Genomic DNA, 16,938 nt, shown 5'->3' with positions numbered 1-16,938 from the left:
AACTGAGGAGAACTAATTGAAGAAGACAGAGAGCAGGTGCTAAATTCTACTCAGAATCATTTTAGAATTGAATCAATAAACAAGCAAATATACACATGGCAAACACATAGCAGAGGCATTCCTTACCAGCTAACATTGATTTCCTTTTTGGAAGATGGCAAAACGTCATTTTCCTACATTGGCTAAATTTCACAGTCATTCACAAAATCAGTATATGTCGAGAAGTCAGTATTCTCCAACTCTAAATGTCATCTAAGATCAAATCACAACTACTTCATCTACCTTAATATGTAATATCAACCAGGCTTCATTTGGAATCTATTGCAGATACTTTGTCTAGATTCTCAACTGTATGATTATTGACTAAAACTGTCACTTCAGCATGGAAATTATAATCTTCTCATAAGCATTTTCTTTTTGACATGCCTTAGATTTGGTCATTTAAAATTGAAAACACTTGAAGCTTTTATTTTATTTTATTTTTTTTTCAAGAAATAGAGCAGTGGAGGGAAAACATCAGGAGACAGGCTCTACAATTAGATGATACTGTGATTTCACAGAAGGGTCTTCTGATAATAAACAAGCAAACAGAAAAAGTCCTTCAATGACTACTGGTTAGTTTATCTCACACATAGGGATATATTCATAATAGATGTGCTGAGAAAGGAAATAAATCTTACTGGACAGTGCAACATGGAAGCCCAAGTCAAGCAAGTCTCTAGCAGTACAGAATTTGTTATTTAGGCATAAATCTTATGAAACATTCTCACAGGATGTGGATAACTCAAAATTATACTGTCTTTTCAGTGATTCAGAATCACCCAGCTGAGACCCCTTTTTTACCATATGGAACACTTTTTCTGCAATCACTTTATTTTCCCCTCCCTAATATTTGTTGAACACCATTTACTTTTTTCTTTCCTTAGACTAGATGGTAACATCTGAGCAAAAGACATGTCCTTTTTGTGTTTTCTTTTGGCTTTTGCTTAGTGTTGCAATTTTTTTTGGAACCTTATTCCAAATGCAAATAAATAGTTCATAACACATACGTAAATAAGTCCTGTTAGTTGAACAATACAACATCAAGCTGGTAAAGCCTTTGGTATTAAAGTAAGCTTGCAGAGTCCCTCATGGTGCCAGTAACTGCAGACTTGCTGAGGTCAAGAGTCATTCAAATGTGCAACAGTAGCTCAAGGAAAAGTACAAGGCTGACAGAAATATTGAGAAAATACTATTGTATCCCTTAAAGATCTTGCCCATAAGTTATCATTTGTAAAACGACACTTGGAGAATTAAAACTTTGATACAAAATGTTAGCTACTTACCAGCAATAACAGCCTCAGCAGGCCCAGTAAGGACTATTTCTGAGATAGCTTCACTGCATTCTTTACCTTATTATTGGTTATAAGAATTTAACATTTATTGCTAAATTATATAATTTAAAAAATATCAGAAAAAGTTGAAATCTGTTGCAACTAATGCTTAAAAGAGATTTTTTTCTTACATTAGTTTTTTTTTCCCAGTTCTAATTCTTCTATATTTGCCTTTATTTGAGGTTCTCAGAACATTATTTTTACTTTAAAAATAAATTAATAAGAGATATTCAGTTGACAGACCTACTTGGATTTTCCAGTGTCTCAGTAAGAGCACTATACACATACAGTCATTAGATAAGAGGGAAGGTCCTTGCACACATAATTGTTCTAAAGACAGGAAATAGGATCTCTTCTGCGAATTGTATATTACACAAGGAGAGAAAGCCACAGTGATTTCCTGCTTGTGCTGGGCTGCTTGTTGATCAGTGTAATAATAAATGTCTTACAAAGAGTATGATTATCAGCCCACCAAATCTACTTATGATATTGAATTGTTCAAAAAAGAAAAGAGGAAGGGCTGACATTAAAGACCTTCCAGTACTCAGTTGCCCAGCAATACAAAGACAAATGAAATTCTTTATACATAAAGTCTTAACTTAATACACATGATGATGATCTCTGATCTGACTATTAACTTTAATGATATTGGTGTTATGGCAGGCATAGTTTTTTTGCATCCCATGCTTCCTAGTGGTTAAAAAGCAAAGTCATTCTTAGAAATTGCTATGAAAGTACTAAAGATCAAAGCAGAGATCATCATATACTATGAAGCATGAACTATTTTAAGAATTATAAGCCACTGCATACCTGCATCTTGAATCTTGATTCTATCTCAAGGTGAGTAGAATTGGAAAAAGTTTAAAGGAGGAGAAGATGAGTGATCAAAAGTCTGGAAGGGCTTTATCACTGATTGCCCCAGTTAAGTAGGACTGACTCAATCTGGACAAGACAGCTAAAGGACAATGTGCTAGAGATTTATGCATGTCACAGAGATAATAAATAGAAATCAACTGCACTCCCTCTTTCTCTCCCAAGAGAACAGGTAAATATTGTTTGAAGACAGTATAGAAAGATAAAAAAAAAAAAAAAAAGGTCTTATTAAAGCATGCAATTAAGCTACAAAATTCCTTGGTGCATGAGGTAGCAGATACAAAATTTTGTATCTTTTGTTGGAAACATTAAGTTCATATCAGATGGTTATTAAAGGATTATTAAAAAATACACAAACCACATTTAGATCAGGAGATGACCTGAAAATGATCTGATACCAGGGAAGTCTGTGGTAAGTACCACACACACCTGCCATGTTCTTATACAATGCTTTTTGTGCCAGTTTTTGGCTACTGGTAGAGTGAAGGTAACTTTGTTCAGGCTACAGTCAGATGATGTATGGCATTTTTATAGTCTCAGCTTTAAAAACAGAAATATGTCGCTATGCATTTATATGCACTCTTTTTAAGGATTTGATTAAATATTATTATTACTGTTGAGACATGCCTTGGGGAGGCAAAGAGTTACTTTCAGATAAGCATTGTCCCACCCCAAACCCCTTATGAAGGGCAGCCCAGGAGTTGTGATTGGGTTTGAGTCCCTGGGGATTTCTCCCTTGTTGTGTTTCTAGTGGTCCCTGACCCTGAACTCCACCCTCAAGGGTGAAGACCCTCAAGAGTTCTGTCCCTCAAAAACCCCTGCTGTGCCTCTGTTCAGGGCTGTCTGTTCTGGATCTGAGTTTGTTCCCATGCTGAATAAATGGTTTCATGAACAGTAGCCCCTCTCGTTGGTGTTCCATGCTGGTCCCCAGAACCCTGCGGCTTCTCTGGACGTGGTCCTGAGGCTGTGAACTACAACATATTACTAGTAATATATTCCTCAGGAAGGATATGAACTCATAATTGAAACATACAACCTGTGCAATGATGCAAAACAAACACAGTGTTGTGGGTAAAACTCAATCTATGCAGAAAAGCAGACTTGGAAAGTTGTCAAACCCTGGGCTGCAATGATGTGCATCAATCAGAGGAGCAGTGGCTGGAATATGATTCAGCTATTCAGTCACAGTTCTGGCCCTCCCCACGCTCATAGTTGTGAAAAACTCATTCAAGATCTGTTGTCTAATGACCCTTTAGAGACAAGGGTAACCAACAAGCAAAGAGTGAGGATGTAAGCCATGCTCACCAACCATTTCAGTGAGCTGCATTTGAAACACTGCTACTATCTGGCACTTGGATGAGAGACGTTAAATCTGCTTCATTCACTTTGTTCAGGATAGTGGCTTGTCAAATTCTATCCCTTATCTGACAGGATTAATGTTTTACCTATTTTTACAGAAGATAACTTGAGTACTTCTTTTGCAGTAACAAGAAAGAGATATTGAACAAATGCCAATATTTTCTCCCTTTTGCTTAATACAATTAAAATTTCAATCAAATGTCAAATGCTAAAATGAAATTGGAAAGAATTATAACATGTTCCAAACTTCTGACATATGTAAAGTAAACAGAGTAATTGTTTTTTATCATTGGAAGAAATATAGGTGCGAGAGTTACCTGACCAGGCTTTGTATTTTCACAGACGACTACATCATAATCTCTGGCAAGCTCGGGAGGATTGTCATTGACATCCAGGATTCTAACACCAACTGGAACGTGGCTCACTAGCCCAGGGTTGTCTGTAAATCACACAGAATGGTATTAAGCTTTTTGAAATACTCAATATTTCATGTCATCCTCAATTTAAAAGTAGTTTATTAACTCAATAACTAGAGGAAAACTGGATGCAGCTCAGAAATTTAGTTAACAGCATACCAGAAGATGTTTGTTGTGCTTCATTAACTGTTTTTTAAAAAAAACAATCAAAAAGAATGGAAAGTATGGAAAGTATGAGTCTTAAGTCACTTAAATCAAATACAAGCTACTCTGGATCTGAAGTGTGAGGAAGCTGCTGGACTTATACTGTCACACTGTATGCTAAGAAATGATAAATTTCTTGGTAATGAGTGTTAAACTGTTATCACAATATTGAATTAAATCTAATACAAAAAATATTGAAGCATTTTTCTTTTTCACAATTCCTTAAAGAGTTTAGAAATAAAATGCAAATATAATAATAAAAGGCATAGGTATATATAAACTTTTCCCAAGCCTGAGTTCTGGTTTCTCACAAGTTACTATGGTATTTCACACAGCAGTTAGTGAGTGTGGCTTAAGCAGAAGAAAAGAAAGAAAGTTTAGCAGAAGAGAGTCTATTTTTTCACAGTGAAAACAATATTTAAGTACCATTGCCCTAGGCTATGATCTGTACTTTCATGAGAGCTCACTCTCAGAAAGATTACACCCTCAAAAAAGCACAATAAATAGAATCCTTTCAATAAGAATAGACTTGATAAAATGGAAATAAAACCAAAAAAACCCAACCAAAACACAATTCCTTTCAGTCCGTAACACTCTTGTTCTTACTTCTAAGTACTAAGGTAATTTCACTTTGTTGAAAGAATTATGTATTTAAACTTTTTATAATTATCTAATACATGCCTTCTGGAGTCTGTACAAGTATCAATCAGTAGGATGACAAACTTCATCTTACATTCACCAACTAAATGAGACTATCAGTAGAAGACAGTAAAGTCAGTCTTTCAAACGGAATAAAATGGAAGAATGGGGTATTATAGATCAACATTTTAAAAGTTCATGTCCCTGTATGTGCTCATGAGAAGAAAACAAACAAACAAACAAAAGAGATAGAAACATCAGTAGTCCAAGGTTATTCATGGTGAAACTTCATTTACCATGGCTATTTTTTGATTGTAGTTAATCCCTACCATGTTTCTGTAAAGAAGGGTAATTTGTAAAATGCCTTATATTTGTCACACCTTGAATGATCTCTGCTCAGAATTCTGGAAAGCTTTGATGAGACACATACTTGGCTTTAAAATCACCAGTGATGTAGGCTTAAAAGGAAAAAATATTTGAGAATGTTGAAATTATTTGACAAATGGAGAGATCTCTCTTTTTCTGTTTTCACATAAGATACTAGCCAAAACATTGAGGTCTTAGAAGTGCCCACAGATTTTTCACATTCTCTTAATTAAGATGTGGATTTTCATATGATGATTTTAATTCACTTTTGAAACTTAGTAAATCATCCCCCAATAAAATATTACTAGAAAGGAGATAGAAAAGCCAACAAAAGACTAAACTAGCAGAGGAATGCTATTCCAAATTACCAGTAGCATTAGAAGTTAGAATGTCAGAAGATATTTATAGGTTTGCAAATTCCATTACCTTGCTGAAATTTTCCTTGAGTGCTTTTTTCTACTTTACCCTGAATCTATGAATATCTTTGTAAGACATAAACTATTGTGGTGCATTTGATTCAATTACCTTCTGTATTGTTCAATTGTATCCCCCCCTTGTTAATAGTTTAGTCCCAGTTTTAATCCCAGTTGTTCCCTCCTACCCCAGTTGCCAGTCCACCCTGATACCTGCCCGTTGTTCCACAATGTTCCCTGTTCCCCTGTTCCCCATTAAGTTGTCAATCCTCCCATGTACAACCCCCTGCCTGGACTGTCCCTTTGGAATTCCCCTATTCCTCCAAGCCCCATTGGCCCATGTGCTCCACTCTCCTCTCCTTGTGTTCCCCATTGGTTTATGTGTTATGTAACCCTGCCTTGTGCTCCTCCCCTAAGTCTTCCCTATTGGTTTATTATTTGTACACTCCCCTTGCTCCTCCTCCATATATAAGTTGCTGTAGCCCTGTAACTTTTGTTTTCCATCCCTGGAACCTTCAAAAGAATAAATTGCTTTTGGAAGCCACATGGAAGACCTCTCCCTTGTCCTTGCTCCTGCCCTCGATGGTGGACAGCCAGTGCCATAGAGCATAAGCCCTAAACTGCTCTGCTTTCCAGGAGCAGCCCCCTCTTGGCTAGGTGCTGGGAGCTGGCTGGGGAAAATCTGGTAACGTGTCAGTAAACTGAGAGACTTGCAAGAATGAGGCTTTCTATTACCATCTATAAAACACCATGAGTAGAAAAATTTGAGGAAAGTTAAAATGGTACGGATATATAAGTGAGGGAAGAATGACACTTGGCTGTCCACTAAGTATTTGGAAGAAGGGAGCCATTTATTCATCTTTGCTGTTTTTCTGAAGGAAGAAATCTTCTCTCCAGGAGAACATCTGCAGTATGAGTATTAATACAGAAAGGTGTTTGTTCCTTTCCTGGAGGTAGGTCAAAAGACTGTGCAGAACAGCACAGACAGTATAGATTTAACATTTGTTAATGCTCACTTAAATGTAGCCTACAACCCATTTACGTAATATCTTCTGTCTACATAACCAGACAAATTAAAAAATTCCTGTAATTGCAGAATTTGGTTTTGAGGCTTTATTGGGGAGGTTCTTTAACCTAATTTTTAAGGTATGTGAATTAGAAAATGGTATAAATGAAAGGAAGGACACAATGCACATAGAGAGTACATAAAGCATAATGACCTACAAAGCAGGGATTAGTGTAAAGGGTTAAAGAGTAATAATTTTTGAGGAGAATCACAAGCTATAACAAAGAATTTGAACATAATTCTGCAGAAAATCTAGAAGAGTTTCATCAAGAAGGCAACAGAAGTTGTGGTTATCACATAATCATAGAATCACTGAAAAATCTTAGTTGAAGTGGACATCTGGAGGTCACTGGTCCTGTTTCCAGCTCAAAGCAGGGCCTATAATTACATCTAAGAGGAAGGGAGCAAAAAAGCAGAGAGAGCACAGGGCAGTGGGTATCACAGATAAAGGACTGCTCTGTAGGCTTGGCATGTTTGGAATAGTTATTGGGGAAGAAAAAAAATCAAACTTTTTAGTCCAGTGCATGACAAAAAGAGTTAAATACTTTTGTTTCAGTAGAGTACTGCAGACCTTTTTGCCTCACCCTGAGTTTGTCCTGTTGTATGCCTGTCACTACTACCTGAAGCAATCTTAGTCAGTCAGATTTGCAGTAGCTTTACAGAGAGATTTTACAGAGATTCAGAAAGTTTACCTTTATTTCTTCTGCAGCTGTTTTGCAGTACGAAAAATTTATAAATACCTCGTCAGTTCGAAAGAGCTATTTATGCACAAGGAAATATTAGTAGCTCTCTGGAATCCGGTACCTCATGGGATCACTGACATTTGCAGGCAAATTTCCATACTGACAGGTTACTCAATACAAAATGCTAATGGTACAGTATTAACACCACTTACCAAAACAGTCTTGCACAGTGTGCGTACAGCATAAATTTGCATGAAAGGCAACAGAACAGTTTATAATGGGGGAAGAGAATGAGAAGGCATTGAAGGAAATACAAGGATTTTTTGCCTTTTTTAAGTTTTGATTTTGAGAATCAACATATATTCCAGTCTTTTTCAAGAACACGATTCACCTACAATCTCCAAATCAATCTCTAGTAACTGGCACTTTAATAGTACATTTTTCTTAATTAGACAAATTTCTTGCTGCAGTTTGGCAGATTTCCAGTTTTAAGATAATCAGTGCTGACATACCTTTCAGGCCTGTGCATTATAAAATATTGTGTCCTATTAGCATTATGCCTCAAGAGTACATTTTTCGAAGTGAATGTGCTCTGTTTTAAGGAGCAACTGAAGCAGAAACATTGCTCTGATTCACCTTTGCTGGGGACTTACTTTCTTATTTCTTGAGACCTTTCCCAGAATAAATGGTTCTTCTTCCAGAATACTAAACATCTGCCTGCAAAGTAAATCAATTGCATTATCAGATTTTCCATTGGCAAGTCCACTCTAAATATAAGGAAGACCCAATTAACAGCCAATGTGAAGCCTTGAATCTTCTCTTCTAATAGTTCCTGTGAGCAAAGTTTAAAACCCCTATTTAAGAAGAAAGATTTTTTTTTTTTTAATATAGTTACTGATGTCTGTTTCTTTCCACCCTAACAAAATTCCTATAGACTTTATGAAAAAAAATTCTACCTGAATGACTTTCAGAATAGAAGTCCTGACATCAACAACCTTTTGTGGGTTTATTTGCTTTTTGCTTGTTTTGTTTTATTGGTTTTTTATTTATTTTTTTAAAGTTGGCTAATGGTAGAATGGTTCATAACTGTTTACTATATAAGCCCATTTTGACATCTTTTCAAGACCTTACAATGCAAACCAATACTTAGGAAGTTCAACTAGCTCTCTATACCATTACTTTTTAAAGAGAAGTACAAAGGACTCATCACATTTCCCTTATAAAGATTTGTTTTAACAAATTAGAAGAATAAACATAGATATAGGAAGGATAAAATATACTACCGAGACAAAGCTAAAGTGATGAAATAATGTCCAGCATGCAAATGAGAGTGGCAATATTAATAAATTACTTGTTTTAATTCAGGATGGTATATATGTGATAAACTAAATTTTCTGGCAAGGAGAAAATTATGCAGAATCTAAGAATAAGTGTAATGTTTCAGTCTTCTTTTTCAAGGAAGTTTGTTCTTCTAAATGTTACCTGAAGATGGATAGTAAATATTTTAATTTTTTTCTCAGCAAAATTTAACTTTTTACTGATGAACCCAATGATGAAGTCACTGCTCACTTCTTTTTCACAGAAATAGTGATAGAAGCAGCAACTACAGAAGCAATAGTAATAATAATAGCACTGCAATAGACCAAAAACATTTAGAGCTTTCAAGATGGAAACCCTCTCTTGCCTTAATGCAAGCAAAATTCTCACAGGCGCTGTTGGTGTTGACAGCCTGATTAGAAGAGGGCACAAAACATACTGATTCTATGGCCAGAAATGTCCATTTTGAGATTTCTGACACAAAGCTTCAAATGGGGAAATAAATGCCAGATGATTCCAAGTTCTATCCCTTTTCTGGGGCCCCTTCTTAGTAGCTAAGAAGAACCATACCCTACCCCATTTTCAGATGATAATGTAGGAATGTCTTCATCATAGCTTTTCCCAAAGAAATGGGAGAAGAAAATTCAGCATGCTTAGAAGCCAATGACTAGCCAATATAAATGGGGAATAAGCAGTGAAATTGGAATTAGAAACATAATTTTTTGAACTGGATGGAGAACTAACTGCCTTTCAACAGCTGTTGGATTTTTAAAATAGCTTTTCTGTAGGCTTTCCTTATTGCATTGATAAGCACATTTAAAAGAATAGCACATATTGCTACATCCACATGAGTTTTGCACACTTGCAGGAATTGTTATTCCACCACTTCTCTGGGAAGTTTGTTCCAATGCCTGACTACCTTGTCAATGAAGAATTTTTTACTAATATCAAGATAAAATACATAATAATCCCCTGGTACAACTTTAAACCATTTCCTCTTGTTCTTTCTCTTGTTACTTGGTAGAATAGGCCAACCCCCACCTTGCTGCAAAATCTTCTGAGGCAGGTAGAGAGCAATAACATCTTCCCTGAGCCTCTTTTTCTGCTGGCCAAATGGTTGGATTCAATGATCCTAGAATTCTTTTCCAACCTCAGTGATTACATGGTGCTACAAATTCATATTGTTGTGAAGCATTAGCAGGCAGCTTGCCAAGGCTGAAAGTGAAACTGTGTATCATTGGTAAGTTTGGACAGAGTACCAGTACTTTTTACAGTTCTCACCCGTAAGAAGACAGCAGACATCCAGGTCATTGTCACTACATCAAGACCAATACAATCTCAAAACTCAGAGCCTGCAGTTCTGTTTTTACAATCTACTTTAATCTCTTTCATATTTAGGAAAATACTTTTGTGACAGATTCTGTTTCTTGGAAAAATAAAGTAAATGTTACCAATACCAAAAGTCTGTCAGAAACTGAGCTAGCAGGTAGGATGCAAGTGAAGTCAAAGGTAAAGAATGAATGTGATTTTTTTTCCCTTGGTGAAGGCAGGGTTTATGGTAAGAATTTTATTTCTGTTTCTGTACTATACCTAAAGAGATAATCATAAATATAAAAAAAACAATGCAAAAGACAATATTTCCCTCTAATATTTAAAAAAAAGTAGTCAATTTTATTTTTTAAGTCTATTCTCTATTACTACAAAAAATATTAGTTTTGAAGAAAAAGCTGAGACCAAAAATCACTATGGGGACATTTTATATTTATTTTAAGGAAAAATTAATTTCAAAGAAAAGCTGAAATCTAGCAACAAGCTCATTGGAATTAAATAATCATTCTCCTGTCCACCAGATACAAATGGTTAGTAGTTTATAAAACTGCAACAGCATTTTGTTCTGATTTAGATTACTTTCTTAAAGATATTGTAAAGGAAACATTTTCTAAAAACTAATTATTTGACACAAGCTATTAGAATTATTCTTGGTTATGTGGAAAAATTTAAAATGAGAAAACAAATTGGCACAAATTCTTGTTTTTTTCTTTTAGTACTGTATGCTGGGAAGCTATTCCTCCAAGGACTTACTTCCTTCCGGCAATGCATATGTTTCCTTCATGTGTTTCAAAATACAGAAATTAATTGTGTATTTTTGTCTTTTGATTTCACTTTTTGTAAAATAAATCAGCTTGCCTCTTTAAAGCATTAACAGAAATACTTTGTATATTTTATATCTCTCCTCTAGCTTCAGTTACCCTTCTCCATATGACAGCCCCATGTAGTGCTATCAGGAGTAATATCTTTTAATACCCTACCTAAATCTTAATAGTTTCTTTTCTGGAAACATAAAATGTGAAAAAGAATTATCAAATTCTTCTCATAACTTGCTGTTCAATGATGGTAATAAGAGTAGCAATATTCCTGTGATTTTAAAGAACAGAGATAACCACACCTCACTATAAAAATAGTTACCTGTTTATCTGTTTATTTGATGTAATTATTGAACTTTTATTATTCAGCATCTTAAGGGGTTTTATATTTCACTGCTGCATATTATTAGTTGTCTCTGTGAATCCTGTTTTCCTCTGAATTATGTAACTGTATCTTTATTTTATTATGCTAACCAAGACTTATTAAAAAACTACTTATAATTAGAAAAGGCACATAATTTTTTTTACTCTAAGTCTTCTAAAATAACTGTTCTGAACTTTTATTCTTGGGAGTTTTCCCAACTTTTCACAAATTTAAATTCTGAGCTGGGTTTGTTGGCAGTCTATTAAAATCTGTCTGAAAGTTCTTTCTTTGAGTAGTTTTTTTGCAATGGCTTTTTCCTGGTTTCCTTTCCATAGCTCATAGGGTATTGCATAGTTTGTCCAGGAAGTACTGCTCTACCTCAACACTTTGGTTTCTTTTCTCCTGAAGTTCATATAAGTAGTATGCATGACAAAGTAAGTACAGAAGGTGTATAAACAAAGAAAATGTATTTGTTTGGTTAAGGTTTTTTCCCAATATTTGATGTTTTTTTAACATGTTGGAGATTTCTGTTTTGTTTTTTTTCTGTAAAATCAACTGCATAATGATGTCTCTTTGGTATTTTGATTTCTAATTCATTACAGTTTCAAACCTCTGTATGTATGGTATCCTTTCACATGGTCATTTTTTGCTGTCTCTTGATAGGACTTCATTAAGCGTGGGGGATCTGACAGAACCTGTAATGAAACACCATTATTTCAGTTCTCCTGTTCTATACAGCCTCTCCACAGCTTTTCAAATTAGGATCTCTATTGTATTGACCCTTCAAACGCAGGTTTTTTGCACCCATTGTATTCAAGTTGGGCTTTTAAGCAAATAATGGAAGATAGCCTGATTTTCCATTTTCAGCCACTGCAGAGCATTTTGGAGACACTCAGGAGCACCACAACTCAATCCCTAAGCTTTTGATGATCTAATCTAAATCCAGAAATCCACTCTACACACCGATATGATAACCAACTGCATAAGAGAAATATGCAAAAACTTCCCAGTAGAAGGTACCTTTAAAATCTTTAAAATGTAACCACTTTACTTTTTCTTGATTTTAAAAAATCACTTTTCTAGTTAGAAGCACAGTTATTATCCATTTAAATGTCCAGTGTTTTATGATCTCCAATAATCTTTTGTTGTTGTTAACATCACCTGGAAAACATATCAAGAAGTCAGTTTGCTCTGTTTTCTTCTTTTATCTTCTCCTCCACATTAAAAACATGGTTCCCAGTATCAAAAAATCACAGGATCATTGATTTTGAAGGTGCCTCCACAGATCTGCAAGTCCAACCCCTCTGCTCAAAGCTGGATCTACAATGTATATTGCTCTGGGCCATGTCCAGTTGGGTTCTGAATGTCTCCAAGACAGAGAATCCACAACTTCTCAATGTGACCTGTCATAATTTTTGATCAATCTCACAGTAAAATCATGTTTCTTACTTGGTTTAAATGGAATTTTCTGTACTTCAATTTGTGCACATTGCCTACTGTTATTTTACTGGATTCTACTCAGATGAGTCTTTCCTCATGTTGATCACCTTTAGTCACCTCTTAGACTCCCCCTAACAGTTATTTAAACACACTGATAAGCTCCTTCTGAGCCTTCACATGTCCAGGCTAATTAATCCCAGCTTTTTCAGCCTCTTCTCATATGAGAGATGCTCCAATTTTAACGACTCTGCATTGGACTTAGTTCAGTATGTCTGCATCTCTTTTGTACTGAGGAGCCCAGACCTGGAAGCATTCCTCATGTGGCCTCACCAGGGCTGTATAGAGGGGAAGGATCACCACTCTCAGCCTACTAACAGGCTTTCTCACCAGTGCAGAACGGCACTGGTTTCCTTTGCCACAAGGGAACATCACTGGCTCATGTCCAGGTTTCATCCACCAGGATTTCCACCACATCCTTCTTTCAAAAGCTGCTAACCTGTTACTTGGCCCTGCATGTGAACTGGTGCACAGGATTATTGCTCTCCAAATGCCGGACTTCACATTTCCTGTTATTAAATCTCTCTTCATTTCTGGTTCAAGCCTGTTGAGATCCTCCTGGGTGTCAACATTACAGTCTGATGTATCAGCCATTTCTCCGGTTTTGTGTCATTTGCAGAGCGAGTGAGCATGGCTGAGACAGCACTCTGTTCCACATACCACGTCATTAATGAAGATATTAAAGTGTTGTATTCTGCATAAACCACCTGGGGTAATTCCTACTAACTGGACTCCAGCTGCAATTTGGGCTGCTGGTTACAGCCCTTTGCACTTGCCATTTCAGACAATCTTCATTGCACTTGACCCTTCATTTATCTAGACCATTCTTCTATGTGTCCTGTTCTTACATTAATCTCTCTCAATCCTCCTTAATTTTTACCAGCTAGGGAGGTAATTTTGGAATTTGAATCACTTCCTATCAAGTGCTATCATTATAATGAATTCTAATTGACAGATTCTACGCTAGTCCTTAAAATAGCTCAGCCTTGAGTTTTTCCACTTCCAAAGGGACAGACTGTGTTCTTGGTATTACCATGACTGTATTTCTTTCCTCTAAAACAGTCTTACATCTGTTATAAAATATTGTGCATTTGCTCTGTACTTTCCTATGCTCATTACTCCTGTCAAAGACTTGCTAAAAAAACTTTTACTAGAGCCAAGCAAATACTATCTTCTCCCTCTTTCAAACAGTCTTTTGTAGTTTTTTCAAAGAATCCTAAGAAGTCAATTAAATGGTAATAATGATATGTGAGTTTGTATTTTAAATTGTTACTACTATTACTCCTTCCCTCTGCCCCAGATTCAGTCTCTAGATCCTTCAACATAAACTACAGTACTACTTCAGCATCTTATTCTAATACCACAAAGAGATTTCAGGAAGTACCAGCACTGAAACAATCAAAGTAGATGCTTCTGGACACAAAAATTCCACTCTTCTTCCCTGTATGCTGCTGTTTAAGAACAATGAATTAAAAGAAAATTGAAGAAAGAAAAGGATGCCCATCCAATCTTGTAGTAATGGTGTGCTTTAAGAAGTAAGAGCACAAACAGAAAAAACCTGCTGATTATTACATCACCATTGCTCCCACACAAAGTGTTAGGACTTTCTCAGATTTCAGAGAGGACATTTGACCAATGCAGACAGTATATATCACAAAGAAAAATGAAAAGTGAAAGTAAATGTTTTATGAAAGGTTCAGAAGGAATAAGGCTGAAGCATGAAGTATCATTTGGGGGTAGAAACATAATGTTGATTCTAAATTTCATTTATGTAAAATAAGCCCGATTACAAATAGTGGCCAAAAGGACGATGGTAGAAACTGAATTCTATCAGTGAAATGCAGCACGAAGTCAAGAGCAGAAAACACTTCAAAAAACTAACTACAACCAACACTTTATACCCACAGATCACCTCTTGTTGTTGAAGGAATGCAATCTTTAAGGTCCTTGCAGGTTCTGCTCTGTTCTTTGCCAAGCAATTGTTGTTAGAAACTGCATAAGCCTTCTATTATATAGATATAAATATACATATATATATATATATATATATATATATATATATACACACATTCTATAAATATATCTGAGGAATACCACCACCACAGCTAAATAACACTTCGGTCATAGCCTTTGACCACTATTTCAGCTTTAGTCTTAGTTCTGCAATACCTTATTCTTGAAAGCAAAAGCTGTAAGACTAGATAGGGGATAGACAACACTTAAAGGAAGAACTTTGGCCATACACAACATACGCCCCTTGCTCCACCATATATTCAATTATTATTTTCACAATAGATTTGGAAGAGAACAACATTGTTGTAATTTCCAAATTACTGCAGCTAAGAAAATAGTTGAGGAAGTAGACACAAGGAAAGGCTGTCTGTACTTTAGGCTGCCTGTCAGTCTGTCTGTCACCCAGCTCTTCTTCACTAGTGTTTCTTCCTTTTTTCATAAATGAATTGTTTCTACAGCTGACAATATAGATTTACTTATTTTTCCAACCCCAGCTTTAACAGTAACAAAGGCAGTGCAAAGGACAAAAATATCAGATATCTTGTTTCCCTGTAACAAATTACACCTGACACAGAGAATTTTAAGCAGAGTTGTTAAAAAAAAAAACCAAACCCAAAGAAAAAAAAGAGTATAATTCTCATAATTCATTCCATTCTGTTTTAGTTATAAACATAATCCTCCTTCTTTATACTATTCTCAGCATGATACATCTACCAGCACTCTTTTGATTATGTGAAACAAATAATGTGGAGAAAGCTATGTTTAAGTTTTATGCTACTGAGATTTCTTTCTGGAAAATAATTACATTTCAATGGTTTCTAAAAAAGGACTCATGACTACTCCTTTTTCCGGTGTTCCAATGCAGCTCTTAAATATTTTTTGAATTAACAGTATGCACCTGTTTATGATTAGGCTTTAATTATATTTTATTTCACACTGAATTGAAATAACACATTCTATATATGACAACACTGTCAAGCACAAAAGAGTGTTAGTGCTTACTTTTTCAAAGACCTAATCATAAAATTCCAGATCTTATTATTTACTATAGAAAAGTACTTAGCTCAAAATGCCAATTTTTTTGTGAATGTAGGTACAATAAGAAGAAACAATTTGTTGTCTTTATGAAATAAATCTATGCTGTTTATTTTGTAGTGGCAGAACAGATTAAATTTTAACCTAGAGATAAAACATACGAAAGCAGTCAATAATGTTAGTGGAACCTGTTAGAGGTAAAACCTGTGTTTTATCATAAAAAAAAGAGAAACCTAAAAAAAAAAAGGAAAATGATTATACATAAAAGCATTTTACAATTTTGATCAAAAAACACTGCCACTGAAAGATGCTATCATGAATAGTGCTTAGGAGGACTGAATCTATCAATCTAGGATAGCACTCTTCTTTCTTCATTTGCCTTGTTTGAGTTTTTTAGATTTAAAACCTTAAAACCTGACTGTGGAAAAATAAAGGCCCTGTAATAACAAGGTTAACTGAAAAGTTCTTTAAACCTTCCTTGCCTAAAGTAGAAATATTTGTCTTGGACTAATCAGCCCAATGTTTTTTGATCATTGCAGGGCTTATCCAAGGCAATGGAAATTCATCAAAGTTAGAGGACTTTCAAATGCACAGGTAAGTATTTATTGTAGCTTTACTTGGCAATTTGCCTGTTAAAAGGCCAGAGACATAATCAGAAACTACTAGGCATCTGTGAAGTATAAATTAACATTGGCATACAATTAACATTCAATTCACTAAAATAGTTGATACTAATCACAAGAAGGAAAGATTAATTTCTCAGACAGTACTAAATAATCTTAATTTCTAAGACATATGAATTGTGAAACACAAATGGGACAAACTGTTGATTTTAAGACATTGAATGCTTAGAAATATTGTCAGGTATTTCTAGCAGCCTTCTGTCTCATGCAGAGAAATGTAGCAAATTTACACAGGTGGAATCACACAGGCATGTGACATTTTGTTTAATTGTTCTGTTGAGTTAGAGTATTCACACACACACACACACACCAAAATCTTTCCTTTATCCACACTAGCTAAAACCCCACTGGTGTTAAAAAGAACATAACATAACATAATGTAACATAACATAAGTAATGTAATGCAACGTAATGTAACGTAACATTATTAAGGTAGTCTTTCTTAAAATCTGAGAGTGATTTTTTTTCCTTTCTAATTTTTATTTTTTATACT

The 16,938-nt window shown here is 35.2% G+C and overlaps 1 protein-coding gene across 8 annotated transcripts in view; it reads right to left on the bottom strand.

The window, feature by feature from the left end:
- Positions 1-16,938, bottom strand: part of CDH18 (cadherin 18) — a 1,344,136-nt gene that overhangs the window by 19,890 nt on the left and 1,307,308 nt on the right. For all 8 annotated transcript variants that reach the window (XM_015653084.2, XM_015652999.3, XM_015653058.3 and 5 more), the window contains one exon: positions 3,923-4,044. In XM_015653084.2, the coding sequence (XP_015508570.1) occupies positions 3,923-4,044 (122 nt within the window). The remainder of the gene's footprint in view (positions 1-3,922; positions 4,045-16,938) is intronic.

The sequence above is a fragment of the Parus major genome, chromosome 2 (genome assembly GCF_001522545.3).
Source record: "Parus major isolate Abel chromosome 2, Parus_major1.1, whole genome shotgun sequence".
Classification (NCBI taxonomy): Eukaryota; Metazoa; Chordata; class Aves; order Passeriformes; family Paridae; genus Parus; species Parus major.
The sequence above is the reverse complement of the archived record's forward strand: the minus strand, read 5'-3'. Positions and strand labels throughout refer to the sequence as shown.